This window comes from Scardinius erythrophthalmus (assembly GCF_964197995.2).
Source record: "Scardinius erythrophthalmus genome assembly, chromosome: 2".
NCBI classification, from domain to species: Eukaryota; Metazoa; Chordata; class Actinopteri; order Cypriniformes; family Leuciscidae; genus Scardinius; species Scardinius erythrophthalmus.
The window spans coordinates 7329157-7351173 of record NC_138222.1 but is presented as its reverse complement, the minus strand read 5'-3'; the positions used below and the strand labels follow the sequence as shown (position 1 = coordinate 7351173).

At 37.5% G+C, this 22017-nt stretch overlaps 1 protein-coding gene across 6 annotated transcripts in view; it reads right to left on the bottom strand.

Moving 5' to 3' along the window:
- sbf2 (SET binding factor 2) overlaps positions 1-22017 on the bottom strand; it is a 137277-nt gene that overhangs the window by 107610 nt on the left and 7650 nt on the right. For all 6 annotated transcript variants that reach the window (XM_081393517.1, XM_081393519.1, XM_081393520.1 and 3 more), the window contains exon 2: positions 15163-15248. In XM_081393517.1, the coding sequence (XP_081249643.1) occupies positions 15163-15248 (86 nt within the window). The remainder of the gene's footprint in view (positions 1-15162; positions 15249-22017) is intronic.

The window sequence follows — 22017 nt, the reverse complement described above, 5'->3', positions numbered from 1 at the left end:
CCTACTCAAACGGAAACACTTTCAACATGACTGCACATCTGCGGCGCCATCACCCAGCAATATCACTGTCTGAAGGCACAAATATGTTTATTTGAAATAGTCAATTTATGTACTTTACGTGTATGTTTATTTTCAAAATGTAGGAATTTATGTGTTCTCCAGTTTGTACATGGGCTACCAGCATCTGTGAGATGTCAGTGTTAATTGTATATTGTATATTATACAATACACTAGGAACTAATGGACTTTTCTTAGCTTTTAAGTAAAATAAAGGAGTATTGCAATAAATCGTTTTTTTTCTCCTTAACCTCTTACTGTTCCTATTGCCTAAGCATAGAATAACAAAAAAACACTTATGTGTCAAGCCATCAGAACCGAACCGAAAACCGTGGTTAAAAAACTGAGGTATGTATTGAACCGTGGGCTAACTGCATTGTTGCATCCCTAATTCATCCCGCTTTAAAATCCTAAATAACAAACATGTTTGATATTGTCAGGGCGGCCCCGATGTGTCCGCGAGCAGATCAGAAGGTTTAAGATTTGATCTGTAAACGCCTCACAACGCTCACACACAAATGGAAATCTGAATGGGAAAAAGTTTCGCCCGGGAATTGGAATGATTCCTCCATGGACATGGAAGTCCCTGCATCACTGTGAATAAACCTCTTTTTGAATGACCATATAACATGCATCAACCAAACATCAACAGCAGCATCAGGATTGTTGGACTTCACAAGCTAAACAACAAACAGCAGTTCCAGTAGAGTGTGCTTTGACTAGCCACGGGTAAACACCTTTGTCCCAGGACTTGATTGAGGCACAATATGGGTCTACGTCACATTGCAGACCCCTGCCTGTGAGTGCAGCGATAGTGAAGTGGGCACAGGTGTTTCCTGTGGTTTTCAGAGAGGCCGTCACCACCCACATTTCCCTCCTTCCAATCAGCTATCTTCCCTCTGTTTATGTTTTTCAGCTGACTAAACAACAGCTCCACGCTGCAGGTTGGACAGTCACGTGAGTCGGACACTCTTCACTCTCAGCAGGAAGGCGAAAATGGCCCTGCTTTTGAATGAAGGGAGGGTTTCCTTTATTCACAACACAATGGCTGTTCATTACACAGGAATTTATGGACTTACACGTTTACTAAAGATGTCATACTGATGACGACGACAAGGATTTTACAAGGATCAACTGGTTGCACAAGAATACCTCGACGTGCAAGACTGCTACATGGCATTAGTGTCAGCCATGTGATCAGCTAGAATTCAAAACAGAAAGAAATCCTTCACCTTTATCACTTCTCTTTGTTGACAACAACAGATTTATAAACAATTCCCATGACGAATGTTGCGTTTCCAAATGCAAATTATAAGCGACTCAAATATACAGCACAGGCAGAGTAGCATTTACTGTGAATCGAAACTGAAAACACTACTTACACTTCCAGTACTCTGAAACATTCAGCACATCAGTCAGGCTATATTACATCACAGGTTTTGATTTTGTATCTGTTGGTATTTGCTAGAATGACACCATGTATCTGAACAAGATTTCCAGGACCTCCAGCAAAAAAATAGGCCCACAACAGTATATTTAACCGTAGGCATGGGGTACTTTTTATCCCTGTTTGCACCAAACACATCTGATGGGTTTGCTGCCAAAAAGCCCTTTTTTTTCTTCATCTGACCACAGAATACGGTCCCTTTTGAAGTTCCAGTCATGTCTGACAACTGAATATGCTGGAGTTTATTTTTGGAGGAGCGAGGAGGATTTTTCTTGAAACCCTCCCAAACAACATATGGTGATGTAGGTGCTGTTTTTTTTTAGGCTTTCTGACCCCCAAGACTCAAGTAATCTCTGCAATTCTCCATCTGTGATCCTTGGAAAGTCTTTGGCCACTGATGGTCAAAATGGGGATTTTCAATTCTTTAGATATTTTCTTACAGCCACTTTCTATTTTGTGATGCTCAACAATCTTTTGCTGCACATCAGAACTATATTCTTTGGTTTTACTCATTGTGATGGATGATTAAGGGAATTTGGCCTTTGTGTTTCCTCATATTTAAACTCCTGTGAAATAAGTCGTCAATAGCTAGACAATTTCATGCTCCTAGTCACCCTGGTGTGCTAAAAAAAGGTAAATATTAATGAGAATATACTTCAGAGATATTCTACCCGTAAAAAATTCGAGGGGTGCAAATAATTGTGGCCAACGGGTTTTGGAGAAAAACATTTCTTTCATAATGTGATTTCCCCCCACCCACTTTCAAATATTTTACTTTAATGAAAGGTTCAATTTTGCTAATTCTTTAAATGAAAGATCAAAAGTTCATTGAAAGATAAACAATGCAGATTTATTTTTTACAACCATTTTGGATCATATTCATCAGGGGTGCTATTAATTCTGACCACTATTTTTTCTTGGATTTACACAATTCAAATGGATCATACTTTTCAAGACAGAAAATACAGAAATCCATATAAATACGTAAGAATCCCATCTCTGTAGTAAAGGTATAGTCAGATTGCTTTCTTATTTTTTTCTTATTTTTTTTGTTTTGTTGTTTGATTATTATTTTGTTCAGTGTTTGGTTTTGTTCTGTTTTGCTGTTATTTTTTGTTTTGTTGTTTTGGCTTGATCACTTTTGTTTGCATTATCTTACAGGTATAGCCATACATCTGATGGCTATCTTAGTTTCGTTTTGTTTTTTGGTTCAGTTTGGTTGTTTTATTTGGTTTTGTTCTGTTCTTTGTTTGGTTATGTTTCGCTGTTTTTATTTTGTTTTGTTCAGTGGTGTTTTGTTTTGTTGTTTGGCCTGACTGTTTTTCTTTCATTGATCATCATGCATTTGGCATTTATTTGGTGCCAAATGCATAAAGTTTCCCAGGTCTGCTCACATAAATGGAGGGAAGGATATGGCACAGCCAGCAGAGAGTGGGCCAACATAATTGGTGGCCACTTAACCACATGTCAGAGTCAATAACGTTCACAGAGGTACTTCCATACGGAATGGAGAAACCAACTCTCAGGAGAGGGGGGATAAATTCACAGTAAGCAAACTGTTAAGGGAGCAAACACTGTTGAACAGAAATGTACATATACAGTCAAACAGTATGTCAGGGTTACCTGATTGCTTGGTTTTAGCGGATGCTTTTTATCCAAAGAGACTCAAGGTTCCCTAATTGCACTAAAAGACAACCTCATTGGGGCAGTGTGGGGTCTAGCATTCACTCATGAAAAATGTTGACAGAGGATCATGGTAGCAATCCAGTTTACAAACTGAATGGTAAGACTTCTTGTGCAAAGTTTCTTTAAAGTTTGTGTCACAGAACCCAAAGTATCTGTATCCAAACATCCACTAAAGACTTTTAGTTGCACTCAACAAAAAGCACCCATGCAGTCTATTATTGCTCCTAAGGTGACTTCTGTTGACAAGCATCTATTCGGCGGCCGCGTCAGCAGGCAAAAACGACTAAGTCTGACTAAGTATTTGATCTAAACATTTATGGTTACTAAAACATTTGACAATGCAGTTGAAATGTTCCTTGCATACATATAATTAAACTGGTTTTAATTGCTCTTGTTTTGACTTCATTCGGGAGGACTTAATTAGTGGGGTAAGACCCCCTCTCAACCCCTTGTGATTTCCCACCAATCCACATGTGGTCCATACCTGGGATCTGTAACCTTTAAGACCAGCTCAGACCCTTAATTACCTTCCCCTTAGCCAGAAACTTGAATAAGCAGGAATTGTCTTGGTAGAAGTCAGCAATTTTTTCCTGTTCTGTCTGAATGATGTTAACCAAGTTGGTCCCCCAGAGAGAATGAGACATTACGGGCACACCAGACAATCCGAAGCACTCAAGCTGCCGAGCCAAAGTGCTTTTATTTGTGTGCATCTTTCTTTATCTTGTTAAACGCTGGGATCTCATTGAATGCTTTTGAACTTGTGGGCCTGCTATGGGTCCTTTGTTAGCAGGTTTTCCTTTGGTAGCCGAGATGAACAGAGACAGCAGGAAATAACAAAGCTCTCGGAGTATGGCTCAGCTCCCTGGTCCTTTGTTTTATCATGCTTTGTCTGCCCTCTGCCAGGAACTGCAGATACTAATCAATTCAAGGGGCCACATAGCTCTCAGAGGTCCTGTGTGCACTGTACACTGTCATACATTTCCTTTTCATATTTATTAGTCAAAACAAGTCTAAATGTTTCCATTAAATCAGCACCCAAATATTCTGGCAATCTCATGAATTTTCTTTAAAAATAAATAAATAAAATAAATATTTTTTTTCTGGCTTTAAGCTTCCTTCTGCACACAAACCAACAGGAAAGAACTGGATAGTGCCAGACCGACCGTGTGGCAAATCTCACCTATGACTAGCTCTTGATGATGCTTTTCCTGCAGTTCACAAGGTGATTACTCATGAAAAGATCTTCCTGACAAACACATCTTTTCGGGTTTTTTTGTCCAAAATTTGGACGCATGCTAGGATTCGGATTGTTTTGTTTCCCCCCCCCCCCCTTTGTTTTACAAATACTGACTAAAAAAAAATACTGTGAGACGTGAGCTTCAGCCATTCGCACATTTGCCCCCGGTGACACAACCGGTAACCAGCAGAGCAAATTGAGTTGGTTAAATCATTAATCATGCACTTCATATCCTTAAATCTTAGTATGTGCAATACCTGCATAATGCCACAACCAGCATTCCATTTATAAAATAGTGAAAGATCTGCAGTTATATATACAATATACAATCTCCAAAAGTGCCTCTGTATACAGTAGACAACAGACCAAACAACAACTATTTACACATTTTCTAAATACTTTATGCGTCCTTCCCGGAAGTACGAAGCACATTCCAGATTACAACAGGGATTTGGAGGAAAGGGAAGAGAAGTTCAAAAAGTCAGAGCAACAGATGAGATAGATGACACAAACGGTTACGATCCCCCCCCTTTGTGGGAGGTCACATTCCTTCATTATAGGATGTCGGGCTCCGACAAGGAATTTTTTTATTTCATCAGTACATAGTTGTCGCAAACATGCAAACATTAGTGACCACAGAACATTTCAGTTGTGTCAGAAGGCATGTCTCATTGAGCTCTCTCTCTCTATATATGTATATATAAATTATAGAGTAAATACATTTTTTTATTTTGAAAGAAATTATTTGTTTTATTCCGCATTAAATTGATCAAAAGTGAAAGTAAGAACTTTAAACAGTCGCATATATTATATTTCAAATATAAACTTTATATTCAATAAATAATCCTGAAAAAAACATAACACGGTTTTCACAAAAAGATTAAGCAGCACAACTGTTTTCAACATTGACAATAAATATAAAATGTTTCTTGAGCAGCAAATTAGAATGATTTCTGAAGGATCATGTGACACTGAAAACTGGAGTAATGATGCTGAAAATACAGCTTTGCATCTCAGGAATAAATACATTTTAAAATATATTACACTAGAAAACAGTTATTCTAAATTGTAATAATATTTCACAATGTTACTGTTTTTATTAATATTTTTGCTCAAATAAAACTATCCTTGGTGAGCATAAGGAGACTTCTTTAAAAAACATTAATACTAGCTGAACTTTCGAATGGCACTTATACAAATAAATAATATTTCAGGTTAAACCACTAGAGTTATTATGTTCTCCAATGTAAAATAAATCAAGCAACATGACTTACGATGTATATCACCAGATTTTTTTATATAACAAAAATATTATTTTTTTCTTCCACAAGACTACATAGAGTAGAGGAAGTATGTTTTTCTTCAGGCTTACAAGATGAGGGACATAATCCATTTGATGCAGTCAGTAGAAATAAAGCAGATGATTCTGGGTTTATTTGCTGGAGACATAAAACAAGCATTGCAGCGAGGAGCAATAAGGCCAACTGGCTTCAGGAGGTGCCAAGGGTCTATGTCCGCCTCAGTCCCAGTATGCTAGGGAAGGCAATGCTCATGCAGTGAGTGTTGCCAAAATGGCTCGTACTTTCGTAGGAGGTTAGATGAATGGGACTTCTTGTTAGTTTAACGGGAACATCTTAGTCCATCACTCTGACCATAAAGCAAAAGCCTCCATGCGTGCCAGGGAATGGAGATATCTGCAAGAGCAAATATCTCCTGAGACAGAGGTTAATGGCAAGCGATCTTGGTGACAGTGACAAAGAGGTAAAAGAGTAACATTATCAGAAGAAGAAACCCATGCACAGCCTTGAGATGCTCAAGTAATCCAACTAATGTCAATGTTTATCGACCACTTGAAAAAGTGATACTCAACATCAGCCAGTTCAGGAGCCAAGCTTAAAAAAAAAATATATCTGTTTGCAAGGGTCACATTTTGAATACATGTAAAAGGTAGAGAAGCATTCACCAAATGCATAGGCTACTTCTATCCTGACAGTGATTATTTTTTTATTTCATGAATAAATAGGATAAGTTAGCCTATATTACAAACGGTTTATTTGTATTCATTGTCAGCACTGGGCTCGCAGCTCACATGGCTAGGGTACATGAATGTGGGGATTTCTATTATTATAATTGTTTTCATGGAAACAAATTACTGTTTTGAAAAAATTAATCAACCTTCTCTCCTCCTTATTTTTTGCTACTAAAGATCAAAACAGATCCACTGTTAAAGAGTCTTTGTGCTCTCATTCTTGCAAGTCGTGACATGAGGAAAGGGCAGGGAACTGTCCTCAGGCAAAGTCTTGTAGCCAAATAAAAAGTGTATTAAAAGCACATTAACAAAAATAATATTGAATAGATTGAAAATATTGAACATAATCCCCCAACTCTAGTTCAGTACTCATTGTTAAATCTCATGATCATAGAGGTTTGATTCTGTTACTTGTCTACTGTTTGTTTTAAGCCCTCATTGCTTCAAGAACAATAACAGAGCAAAAAAAACATGAATGAACAAAAGGCTCCATATGACTATTGTACATCATCTACAGCTTATTTATTTATAACATCCAGTTTAATCACGATCAAAGGACATCAGGGATGCACATCTGAACACAGGCCATCGGCACTGTCATAAATTCAGCTCGTTTGAAGCTGAAAGGTCCCATCTAAAGCGTCTCATGTGAAAGACCAGGACACCCAATACGCTTTGACATTTTAAAAATCACACAAACCCATGAGACCATCAGGAATCCAATCAAATGGACCTGTTACAGATAAAAGGCATCTTGTTTTAAGCCCATAAGAAAATGCAGCTGTGGCAGTGGACTGTGCACATGATGCTCTGGACATACAAGAGCTCAAACCTTAGGTTTACGATGACCCAGGTTTGAGTACGACCTGCCCTGTCTACATTTTTATGTCCTACAAAAGGGTAAAAAGCCTTAAAATAAAAGAACAAAACAAAACAAACGAAACATTATGTTCTATATAAATGCATTTCTGGTCTACAAAAACACGTTTTCAATATGTTAAACATTTCCGTGTTTAACATGAGCCATTTTATGTGAGGACACACTGTGGCTTGCTTGCAATCAAGTGACCCTGACATTCAGCATTGAACTTGAGTCACAGAGGAATGTACGGGACTATTCAGCCCTTATAATGTGACTAATATAGCTGCAGACTCAAGTAAGTACATGCTTGTCTGTGAGTTAAACATTCGTGAGTCAACATACTAAAGTTGTGATTTTATTGATTACTACATAATCTGCAGCCCACCAAGATCAAAGAGAGAAAAAAAAAACATGAAATAATGCCAGTTATTCCTTCACTATCTGTGAAGCATGTCAACTTTCCTCTGTTTGAGGTTCTTCTGAGAGTAAATTCATGTTGCAACAACGATTTGTGACGCTCAACCATCAGATTCCAAACAAACATTACCATGATCACAGTCAAACCACAATATTATTATTGAGCAACACCTATTTAATCTACAGAATGAACACTTTTGAATGAATACACTTTTCTAAATTGGATCCGTGTTTGTTCTGAAACCATTCGGACACATGAACAAGAGTGCCGTCGTACTGAACATCATCTTGCCTGCAGGTTTTTGCATTCCTGGTACGCCACAACGCTGAATGTCAAGTATAGCAAAAGCAAACCATATTGTGTCCTTGAAAAATTGTCTCATGTTAAATATCACAATATTTTCCAGCTTAAAGCATTCTGCAATCACTCCAGGTCTGGGTTTCCATTTCCTTCCCATTGGCGAGAGAAACCCCGCTCTGAGCGAGAAAACAGACACTTTGACATGCAAAACCTCGTTCCTCACTCCAGGCGAAATGACAGAAATACTTCCGCACCTCCTCATATAAATTCAGATTAGAGGACTGTCACGGTTTTATACTGTAATAATAGAATATAAAAACAAGAAGCATCTGCGAACAAAATACCAGGGCTCCACAATAACATAACAATGTAAAAATCTGTAAATAATAATAAAAATAATAAAAAAAGCAAAAATCTACTGTTGAGCCAGGTGATGCGAGAACTTTTACTCCAAACGAACTTTGTGACTGTTAACCAAATGACGTCAAGCTCATTTTTAGTGGATATATGAAGTCACTATAAATTTTGACAAGAAGAAGTGTCAATCGTCTTCACTTTGAACAGCACATCGAGCATTTTAGTATTTGAAACCTAACAAACATTTGTTGTGAAATGTTTTGCTTAACAACATTCTCTCTCTAAAATAAATGCCACTTAGTTTGATATTATGTAATGTCATTAATGCAAATGCCCCAATACTTCTTGATACCACTGTATATAATGAACACATTTAACAACAAGCTAAGGGTTGATAGAAAAAATAAATAAATAATGGGTGAATATATGTGTTACTGATTAAGGGACATGATGTTTTCAATTCAAAGTACACTGTAGGTTAATAAGCCTTCCTAATTAATTTTAAATCTATAACAGTTTAAAAGGCAATCAGAGAACATCTGTCTGAAGTATGTGAGATCTATAACTAATCCAGTCAGTCATGGTGTATGATTTGCCTGGCTCTTCTTTCTTAATTGCATTGCCCTAGTTGTAGACCATCTTTAGACGGGACGTTTAATGTCTCCTCAATCTGCTCCCCCTGTACCCTGTATTTCCAATGTGATCTAAGCAGTAAGCAGTGACTGAATTTGCATGAAAAAAGCTGAACTTTCATGCGAGACGGGGTTAAAAATGGCACGCAAGGAGAATAGCTGGCGAACTTCCTCCAAGATTGAAAACACCTTTGGAACAAGAGCTGTAAACACGATGGGGTGTTTTTCTATCCTTTTATACTTGGAACATTCCTCATCTGTAGCTATTTAGTTTGCTGGGGGTTGTTGTGGTAAAGAAAGTATTTCTGCCGTTCCGAAAAAGAAACCAGAGTGAAATAGAAATCTGTAGAAATCTGCAAATAATAATAATTTGCATACCAAGACGAAAATCCAAATTGCCTGGCTGGTATGTTAAAAACAATATTCATTAAAACTACAAAGATGGGACTGAGGCCATTTCATTTCAGTGTGCTGGGGATGTTGAGGACATTTAACCCCAGCAATGCACTTTTAAGAGTTTGTTATTTTTCTTATTTAACAATCCGTTCGAAATAAATGGCTTAACATAAAACCCACACAACTAGACTAAAGGATCATCTGTGCAATTTGATGGAAATTGGAAATATATGTATAGTTTTTTTCATCCTTATAAAGGATTACAGTCAACATATCGGAGTGCTCTGCAAATTTATACGCACAGATGCTTGACGGCAACTGCACATAACCATCAAAAGACCATTTATAAGTGTACATGAGCACCGTAAAAGATTCTTAAACCACATAAATCAGCCGAAAATTACACAAGGTCAGGTCGCAGCATAAGAAACACATTGGGCAGGGAGATCAGTAAAACGTGTGCACATACTGATATGTTTGAGTAAACTGACGGAGCAGAAACTATACTGAGGGGGTCCTCCACATGTTGCTGAATGCTTCGGAGATGATGCTGAGTGGATGAACTCAAGCCACGGACCAGCAAAACACTCTTTTGGTTTGATTCTGCAGCCTGCTGGGAGTACTGGCACACCCAATGACTAACAAGCAATGACAGACATACATCTCTGGTCTATTTTTATACGATAAATCGCCCACCCTATGCTCTGTGCTGTCCCTGCAGTGTTCAAAGAGATGTGAATGTGTTTGATGAATGTTGTTCTACAGCGCTTAGTCAAAAACAATACGCGAGATGAGAAAATGGAACAAAACAGGACCTCAATTAATCAAACATAAATCAACTAATAACATTTGAATATGCTGAATACATTACATTTGAATAATTAACTACAATACAAACTATAAGATAAAAACATAAGTGCTATAGACGCCAATAAAAATAAAAGATTTGTTTAAAGGATGGAAATTGGTACTCAAACCTGACGTTTTCACACTAGTTTGTTACAAGCAGATTCTGGAAAGCTTGGTGAGAAGACCATCTAATAGGGTTGGGAATTTACAGATTTCCCAATTTGATTTTAATTCATAAACTCTTGATCAAATTTGATATTGATTAAATTTAGATATACTAACTACATGATCAATTCAATTGATATATATATATATATATATATATAAACACCCTGAACGGTTAAGTAAAAATATAATGAATATATAATATAGTAGTGCTTGTATTTGGCAAAATGCTCCTCTCTAATGTTATTTTTTCTAATCCAGCTATGAACATTGAATAGATTTCCTGAGGTAAATTTAATATTATGTGACATTGTTTATAAGCTTTTTTACTGACGTCTTTCCACGGCTAAAAAAACATGAAACATTTTTTCCGTTTCTTTTAACATACCCTCTGATGTTCATTCCCGTTTACTTGGTGCTCTAAATAGAAGTAAAGACATTGTACAGCTTCAAAACGGTATTTATTGTTTGAATTTTGTGATGAAACTGACAGAATTTGAAGGCTGAGACTTTATTTCATGTCAAAAGTAAAAAAGGACAAAACTCCTTGGGATTACTGGATGGCAGGCACTCTACAAATAATGTTTAGAGAAGTTTAGTTCAAGCATCAACTGAAAACAGCAGCACAGACTAAAAGATCCTTGAGATTAAAGGGGGGGTACAATGGTGTTTCATGTATTCAGAGTTGTTTACAGTGTTAAAGAGATGGATTCTCATGCTAAACATGGGCAAAGTTTAAAAAAAATATTTTGTAAGAATAACAGAGAATTTCTGTGCCGAAAATCTTACTTCCGGGTTGGTACAAGTTTCGGCTGTTTTTTTTCGATCGTGGATCTAATGACGTAGATGAGAGTGGAACTCCTTATATGAGCATTTCTCTCGGAAAAGCGCGCCCGCGCACACGTCGACCAGAGGAGAGCGAGACCGCGCACATCAACGCGCTTCAACAGGAAATCATCGGCGCCCGCGCTGCATAGGATTTGTTCAAGAATGTCTCCAAAAAAGTGTGTTTTTGGATGTGAGGGAAAGCTTACCGTGTTCAGCTTTCCAAAGAACCCAGTGTTACAGGAACAGTGGATGCAGTTTGTTTTTCCGGGGCAGCAACGGAGTGTACCAAGTGCGGTTGTGTGTTCTGGTCATTTCAGTGACGAATGTTTTATTAACAAGGCCCAGGTCGACGCTGGATTTGCAAATCGTTTGCTATTAAAACGTGGAGCGGTCCCAGTGATAAAAGACCCCATTCATGTAAGTACAACTGGATCAGATTTCTGTCTTTTGCTGGAAATCAAGCACTACCGCTTGATTCTATAGCTCCGCCTCCAGGACCTCGGCTTTTTCCGGAGAGAATCGGAAAGCTGTATTTTTCTTTTATAAAAATAATAAAACTAAACATTTTTTGGAGATATTAAAGATGCACTACTACTCTATAGTTACTCAAGATTAACATGAGATTAGGTGAAACTGTGCATGTTATGTACCCTTTAAAGAATCACTATCAGTTCATCAAAATGTAGATCGATTAAAATCAGTTAATCAATATTGTCAACCCAGCCCTACAATATAGTGAACCAACCAATATTATTCCCCAGCAATGAGATAAGTTGATAAACCTGAACATAAAGAGCCCCTATAATTGTGACTAATAAGGGAGAGCTTTCTCACACTTTACATTTACTAGCAAATTTTGGTTTCTGATTTCAATTGAAAGGTTATGATCTACTGTGCCAGACTTGATGGTTCCAACATCTACAACAACAATCTCTACAAAAAAATGGTGCATCAAATAAACAGAAAAATCCAGGGAATGGCAAGCCTTCCAAGCTGACACAAAGAACAGTGATACTCAAAATAAACACTTTACAACTGCTGAAGGACATTCCCTAAACTTGCAGGAACTGTATAAAGCCATTGAGTCTGTTCTGAATAAAATCCCTATGGAATGTCTCCAGTGCCACTGAATACAAGTTTTCAGATATACAAGCAGTTCTTGAGGAAAAGGACCTGCATTGTATTATACCAAATAATGGAGTATTTCAAACCCCGGAAATTGAGTAAATTTCAATTCCACTGCCTCTGTTAGACGAAACAACCATCATTCCTGGAGGGGGAAAAATATCAAGTTCTCTTAGAATCACAGACTTAAGTCAGTAAGAATTTATGAAGATAAAAACAACATCTAAGTCAAGGACTGACCCAGATTGTATAACCTGTTGGCTGACCAGAGACTCAACCCCCAGCTGAAGATATTGAATTTGCGTTTAGCCGATATTTCAGCCGACTGTAAATAACGTTCAATTATAGTGACTTTAGAATCAGTGTGAGACGGTGTTCATGGCTTCATCTCTCAGCAGGTGAGTGTTAACAGCCAACATGAGTGAATGACCCTACAGATTCACAGTGACCAATGAGCCTCTTCTAACTTTCAATAGCCAATGCCCTCCAGAGATCTGATGCCCAAACCCTTTCCACATCAAATGCAAAGCCACATGTCATAATACCATTGTTATTCATGGAGATTGTGTAACCAAGCATATTTATTTGATTCACTAACACTGTTAGTGACTAATAAAACAAGAAAAGCAGAGGGAGAACAGTCTGTGTTTGGTTCAATGACAAAGAAGAGAGTCCATGATGTGCCAAAATACATGTGCCAAGCTTAAATTTAATGGCTCTAAAAATGTCATATGGTGCATCCATCAGGTTCCCTACCTGGAACACATGCGAGTATCCACATCTTCATTATTATTTTCCAAAAAGTTTTTATCATGAATTATAATTCATACATATACTTTTGGGAAGTCTCGCCACATGACATTTTACAACCTTGTAATGAAAAGGTCAAATTATCCGGTATTTTAAGAGATTATGCAGGGGTTTTACATTTACATTTACATTTATTCATTTTAGCTGACGCTTTTATCCAAAGCGACTTACAATTGCTATACATGTCAGAGGTCGCACGCCTCTGGAGCAACTAGGGGTTAAGTGTCTAGCTCAGGGACACATTGGTGTCTCACAGTGGATTCGAACCCGGGTCTCTCACACCAAAGGCATGTGTCTTATCCACTGCGCCATCACCTTACAGCCTAAAACAGCAAAAGAATCAAAACCCACAATGAAACTGAGCAAATTATTTCCAAATTATTTCCTTTCTGTACAAATTATGTACAGAAAGCAGATACTTTCTTTCTCCCGCTCTCTCCCACTCAAAAGTACACACATACAGTGCGGACACACACTTGCACATAAAAGTGTTGTCAGCTCTGCTCTGACGATTTTATCTGTAAAATAGTTTAGCAACTTAAAAGCTACATGACATTTCTCACTAGTGCGGTAATAACGGCGCTGTTCTTGAAGCAGATAAACTTACAGTTTCGCTATTATATGTTTCGCTATTATCCCCCCCCCCCCCTCCATTTTGGAATTAGCAACTGAGGCGTGGGATGAGATGTGTAAGAAATTAGTCCTATACAAAAGAGTGTTTTAAGGACAATATCCTGACAAATGTCTTGAAATACAACATCTGAACAATGTCTTAAGGTGTGGTAAACGTAGTAAGCGGAATAATTGACTCTGGTTGAATTATTAGAAAATATCGCAGACCCTAGGTGTAACGGCAATAATTCAACGGACCAGAGTTAAATATTCCTTACTTAAATCCTGCACGCTGGTTACACCATTTGATCAAAAAAAAATTTTTTCAGAAGTCAAAAGTTTTCCAGACTTTTAATTAGTTATTTTAAAATGTATTATAAGTTGCATCACCTTGACATTTTTTACTTCATGCCCCTGAAAAAACATCAAAACGAATCTTAATTCAGATATTAAAAACAAATGTCATCAGAGAAGAGGTGTATTTTATATTAGTTTATATTAATATCATCTTTATTAATAAATTAATACATTCTCAGAAGGACACTGTTGTGATAATTCATTGGACAAAAAAAGTAGCATGTGCAGACCACAAGTCCAATGATGTCTCGCAAAGGTCAATAATTACGAATTATGTCTTGATAAACAAGTAAACAACAAGTAAACAACAATCAACCAGACTGCAAACCTACAGCTTGAGCAGGACTTTGGAAGCTTCTCACCTCAAAAATCAGGTCAACTTTAAAGACACTGCCACTCAGGAGATGTACAGCGTGTACTTCTCGAGCTCAGATAAGCAAATATTTGGTCCTGAGTTAAGTTGATTTGTGTATGTTAATCGGACCAGTGTGTAGAGCATTAGATCGGACTGAAGCACAGTGAAGCACTTCTGCACGCCATTTAAGTAAATGGACAGGACATAGGCTAGGAATTCTCCAATTAGAGCAAATGGAGGCGACTGGGATAAACCTTTAAGTAAACAATGATTATGCATTTGTTGACAAAAGGAAAGGCTGATATCAGAACCACATGAGTTTCCGAGGACGTGGGCAGAAGCATTCACAGATTTCAGCAACTTCTTAGAGGGAAAAAGTTACAAAAACAAATTCATATTCTCCAGCAATGTCATATTTACTCTATTTAGAATGATCAAATAAATCAAGAGGGCAAACTGACCAATGCCAAAAACTGACTATCTATCATTGCAAACAACTGGGAAAAACAACGAGGTAGAATATATATACTGCTTTTTTTTCCATTTAGCTACTTCCAGAAGGCAGCTGTTCATGGATAAATCATCTGGGTCTACTTTTGGTTTTCTGTTTTCAGAAAACACAACAGAAACAACTCCTTACCATTTCCACGCCCTGGGGAAATGCCGTGCCATCCCAGTCCTTTTTGGGGAAGCGCTGAATTATCTTGCCACAACCTTCACCAGATCCTAAAAAAAAAAAAGACAGGGAGTATTAGAAAAAAGGCATTACTAAGATGTGCGATTTCAGCACTTTTTTTTGAAAAATACATTTTCGAAGCAGCAGGAACTGTAGTATGGGGCATATCAGGACAATCCTGACCATAATAATGTTATTAAACGTGATCGTATTTCCAGGTTTTCTAACTGGCAAAATCGCTCCTCATGCATTCCTTTTGGTCTTTTTGGCGTCTTTCCTGGCCCATTTTTTTGTTGACAAAGAAAGCATTGTGTGCACAGGGCCAAGAGGGTTTCGTCAATTAGCGTTTACAAGTGTAAACACTATAATGTGACAATACTGGTCCTTATGAACACAAATACCACTGGTGGAGAACCAAAAATAGATAATGTAGCATATTTTAGTGGAATGGTGACTAAGAGGTCAAAGTGACCCGGGCTTTTCTGATTTAAAAGCAAACTGAAGGGTTCATATCTTAACACAGACGTGGAGTTAAGACATTATCAAATACTCATACTAGAAAAATGGGGAAAGATTTCATTCTTCATTATGCTTATCTGGGGAATGCATCACCGACTGTGTTTTTGATAATAACTGGAACGGGGAATTGGAACCTGTAGTAAATACTGGGTCACGGTATGATGGAGATCTTTAGAGTTATCATAATGTGAGTTTGGAAAGACCATTAACAATATGTCATAACAGGCCAGATATGTAGTGGACAAAAGTATTGATGGTTTGTCACATTTTTGGACTAAATGACTGATCAAATGACAGGCATCTTTAAAGATATTGCTCTTGAAAATGGAAAATTGCTCTCTGTTGAAATATGAAAAAATTGATTTTGACTCTTAAGAGGAATGTTTGCCAAAATGTGTGAATGTGTGTATAATAGGAAAACTGAATCCTAATGGGAAATTAATTTAGAGGGATATTTTGTGTGAACTGTTAAAACATTTTTTTTCTTTGATGCAATCATATATTTCTTTGACACAGACATGCCGCTTTTTTCTTGGAAAACAGTAGTGCTGACAGTCAACATGCATCTAGATAAAATCATAGCTTTAAAAGCCAAAACACTGGCTTGAGCTACACTAAACAGACTAAGCACCTCTCGGGTTTATGTGGACAGTGCAGAAAGGTACAAGCTGTTTTGTGATTCACAGGGTCCCTGATTCACTGTGTAACACCCTGCAATGTCATCAAACACTTGAGTTACCAAACCAGATTATGCTTTAAGGATATAAAGATTATGAATTAGGGATATACGTATTATAAATTAATATTAGCCTATATAAATATAATACACCTAAGCATTTTTATATAAAATTTTCAATTGCATAATGTATAATCATGCAATGTCTAACCCCAAATCACCTAAATGTTGTGATAAATAATTTACACTTTTAAAAAAATAATAATAATAAATGTTTTCATAAACATCATCTTATCTAAAAATGCAAATTCTGTCATCATTTAGGCTACTCACCCTCATGTCATTCTAAACCTGTATGGGGTTTTTTTTCTCTGGAACATAAAATAAGATGCTGAAAAAGTTCCTTTTTTTTCCCCCTCCAATTAAAGTCTGTTTTATGAATATGAAATATATATTTTTAAATATCTTCTTTTGTGTTTCACACAGAAAACAGTCATTTGAAATGACATGAGTAAATGATCTGACAGAATTATCAGTTTTGGGTAAACTATGCCTTTAACTGTTTGTAATCCATGGACACGATAATGAGAATGGCTTGTAATGGTCACATCTCGTTTTGTATTCGTGCCTAGCAGTCACTCAAGATTAATAAATCTCGACTCCTTTTCATGTTTATGTCACCCAAGCATAGTGTATTATTGTGTATACTATGTGTGTGACTTGAAACTCACCCTGTAAAGTCCACTATTGGGCAGCACAGTAGCCATAAAGGGGTGGTATAATGCCCTTTTCACAAGATGTAAAATAAGTCTTTGATGTCCCCGGAGTGTGTATGTGACGTTTTAGCTCAAAACACCCCACAGATATTTTTATATAGCATGTTAAAATTGTTACTTTTTGAGGGTGAGCAAAAATGCACCATTTTTGTGTCCCTTTAAATGCAAATGAGCTGCTGCTCCCGGCACAGAGGGCGGAGCTTCAACAGCTCATGTCCTTTTACCTCACACAGACACGCACTGAAAATTTCAAAAACTTTTAGCCTTTTATGTTCAAACCAATCAGACGAAGAGTCAGACAATGATGGAGACTGAGAGACTCAAAAAGAGGTGACAACATGTAGAAGCAACAGGACATTTCTGAATGGTTAGTTGATAAATTTATGTAGCGTATGTGTAGTTATCTTCTAGTCATTGATTAGCATATTCTGTCATGATAATCTATAAATCGCGTTCCGGGGGCGGGGTTTATGTACATTTTAGGGTTAGTGATGTCACTAACCTGGGAGGAATGTCGTGTAGTCCCTACCAGCCATTTGTTGTAGTCCTTAAAAAGTGATTTTTTTAAAAAGAAAATATCTCCCCTTGCTTTGAATTTTGAGCATTGTAACTTTGCAGATGTTGTTTATGCTCAAACAGCAACATTACACACTAACTTAAGTTAGAAAAGTGAAATCATGATCAACCACCCCTTTAATGTTGAGTAGTTATAGATATCTGAGCTGGCAGGTCTCAGCCAATCAGCACTTAAGAAATCCTCACATTTCAGAACATTCTATGTTAATTGGTTCTTATTTCCCTTGTCGTTCATCACTACATGACATTAACATTAAACGTAACTGCCGTGTCCTGATTCTGAACCCCACGACAGAACAGAAACACATGATAGTAAGTATCTACTCTCAACAACATCCTGTGAGAAACACTGTCAAATGGGATTTTCCACTCCATATGTCATGGTGTAAACTGGTTTAAAGAACATTTCAAACAACTGAAGTCAACAGTCATGACACAAACATCAAACTCAGCTAATGGAGTAAAATCTGGTCCTGACATGAAAACACTTGCACATCCAAACCTTGTCTTGAGGTGTGGTTCTACATTGCATTGGAGGAAAGACAAAACAATGATTCAGTATCCAAAACTGGAGTCTGACACATTTACACAAACAACTAAAATAAACTCATATCATATTCCACTTTTATTTTCTTGCCCATGCAACACTTGCCACCACAATGTTCATTTATATCAATGCTTGTGATATAAAAAATAGAGCAAGTCCGTTTTTATTTATAAAGTCCATAATTTATTTGGTAAGCAGTTTTGTTACAAGCAGTAGGCTATGATGGATGGATGGATGGATGGATGGATGGATGGATGGATGGATGGATGGATGGATGGATGGATGGATGGATGGATGGATGGATGGATGGATGGATGGATGGATGGATGGATGGATGGATGGATGGATGGATGGATGGATGGATGGATGGATGGATGGATGGATGGATGGATGGATGGATGGATGGATGGAAAGTCTTTCGCATTTCAAGCGCTCAAAAAGCTCTGCCATTCCTTCATTTGTGCTATCAAAACGATACTCCAGACTTATATTTTTCTTGTTCACTGGAAACTTTAATCCATCTTTCTGCCCAGACATTTTTATATAAATCAGAAAGCACAGACAGCCGAACACTGGGAGTCAGCGTCTCTTTGCGTCACCACCACGTTAACATCTAACCTAAAACTGGCTCATCAAACAGGTGTGCAAGGGAAACGTAACACATCCCATCTGTACTAGGCTTTAGAAAAATTCTGATGCCCAAGTTCTGCAATCTGCACTATATCATTTACGTAAAGCAAATATTTTGCTTCACAAAACAAGTACATGTTCTTCCAGAAATCCCAGAGCCATCCCTCAATCGGCCGTCACACTGCTGTCCAAAAAAACAAGATATGCAAAGGAATATGCTATCATTTGCATGGTAAAGGGTAAGAAAGATTACCAAATCTGTGATGTCAAAACATCTAAATTCCAGGAAGAGAGCCAGTAGACCCGAGCAGCTGTGGAACTGAAAAATAAATGTTGGGAGCGAAATGTAACTCATAGGGTTTTCCAAAGGGTTGATGTGCCAGAAACGAATACAACAAATAGCAAAATGACATAAGTGTAATTTATATTGGCTGTCTGATTTCAACCTTACCATGGGTTGCTCTGAACAAAGGTGCATAGCAGTTCAGCATCAAAGATCCTCAAGCTCTTCTCGATGATCATATTATGACTTCTTATTACAACTGGTCAAATGAAATAGCATACAATGAAATATGGTCAACAATGTCAGAGAGTTGGGGTAGAGGTCATCCAATGCAATCTGCTCCAGATATTTCCATGGATCAGGAAACTAGATGTGATCAACCCAAGTTCATCATCAGTTCATCAGTATAACCTTTCACCAGCTTTAATGAGGGACAAAGATGGACGTTTAAAGCAGGCAAATCATTTGACAAATTCAATCATCTTTATTTTTCACTTTTTAAAGAACATTGAAGACACTTGCATTCCTTTTTTTCTGATCAAGTACATTTTGTCTGAAATGATAAACATCTTAATGGCGAATCCAAATGATCTAGGCCCAAAACCGCAATCTTCTATTGCAAAACAGCCTAGTTGAAGAAACAGCCTAGTTGAAGTGAAACAAAGTGTGTGTCACTTCCGTGACAATTCCAATTGATTCCACCATCTTATCTTTCCATGAAGCAATCAGTCCTGATATCAACATCGTACTATCCATAAAATGATGGAGGTGTTAAAATGAGACTATTTGTAATAAACTTCAAACATTTATATGGTCTGCCAATTGAGTTTTCCACTGTCCAGTGGCAGCAAAACATTTCCTCTGTTCGTTAACAGTGTCATTTCCAACCACAAGGCACTCATTTACGCTCGTAATGTAAGCATTGACTTTGCACGTATTTGTGATTTTGCCAGGAATTGACTCTTTCATTTGAAAGGAAATCAAAGCAGGAAGCGGATATCAATAACAAATTGACATTAAAAAGAAGGACTGTCCCCACAGGACGATGCTTTGGATAAGAAGCTTTTAATGATCGTCAGTCATAAAGACATAATTCCCCAACATAGGACACAAATATTGTGTTTATTATTCAGAATCTGAAGAATAAAATGTTCAGGGCAAACACACAAAATAACAGCATGAACATCAAGGACAACATGCTTCATATTCATTAGAGCAAATCCATTTTCTGCTGACACAACCTGTTATCTGTGCTAACTTCACCTAAGCTGGAACTCATTACCAACAGTATTTATAGGTGATGTATCGAATATTCACAATATATTAATAACACTGTTTCTGGTCAGTGGCCGATGCCAATAGCAATATCTACAGTTGAGTGTGACCAATATAAATGATCTAAAATGAATTCATGAAACCCACAATATAAAATGTTAGAACATAGGCCTAAATGTTCTGAAACTAAATTAACATTTATTTCAATATTTAGGGAAAACATTAATACGGTATATGTTATAGGGCTGGGCGCTGATGTCTCGCTAGAGATTTTGCTATATCATGTATGTCGTAGTATGTATAGCCTACGCGTAGCACATCACTTATAGACACTGTAGAGTGATGAAACACATGAATGAGACAATAAAGAGTGGGACATGCTTGATGTTAAAATAACTCTGACTGGCACACTGCCAAAGTGACCGTACAGAAATCTGCCTTTCTCTGAAGGCAATCGCGAAGGGCGCGCACAGAAAGCGTGTCTCACGGCGAGAAGGACTTGGCTGCAGCCTGCAGAGGTCGCTCCACCCCATAATTACTCTGATTGACTTTTCATATTTTTCATATGCATACATGATAGGAAATGTGTCTGGAGTTGTCTTCACTAAATGCACAGACAATACAACATTAGCCTACATCTCGCAATGGTAAGAGAAATTAACATTTGTGGGATATTTCACCGCTGGAAAGATGAATGTGTATTTAAATTGGGTCATTTATGAAATTATTTTAGAAGTTGGTGCCTTCTAGACTGAGAAAAGCCAGAAAATGTATTTTTGGCTCATGTGGATGAAAGACAACAACTCCCAGAATGCACTTGCTTCGCTGCCCTACAAGGCCACTCCCAAGCCACGCCTACCGGTTACAGAGGGCAGTATCGGAAGAAATTATACAACTAGGCTACTAGTTGACTAGAAAACTGAAAAGACGCCGTTTTATCGTGAGATCCCCCTATGGGCGGGTTGAAACATGCGGGACGAGCTCCTCCTACTGGCTGTAGTCTCTCGCCTCTGGACAGAAAAGCCTCTGATGACGCTAAATAACGATTTTTGCGCCATCTGAGGGTTTTTTCCAGACACACAATACAGAAATCTCTCATCTCAGAGGGACATGAGGGAGGGAAGCACGGTCATTCGAAAATACTACAGGATTCTACTGATACAAAGCTTAATGCTAATCGGTGAAGTATCCCTTTAATTATGAAATATTTATTCGTGGTGGATGGTGTACACAAACCCTGTAATTAAGTTAAAGTAGAGAAACACAAATAAAATATTCCTCCAGTAAAAGAAAGGTTTCTAATGCAACACAAATAAGCTAGACCAGAGCTCAGTAAGACATTATTATGAATGATTAGGAGAACACTTGATCTGAGAATATCACATTACTCCCGGATCTTGGCTCATTTGAGCGGGACAAGACTAAATCAAGTGTTTATTGTTTACTTGATTCGCTTTTAACTTGCTGCAAGTTTAATATTCCGGATCAGTCTAATTCATAAATGAACCAGTTGATTGAAAAATCGGCTCAAAAGATT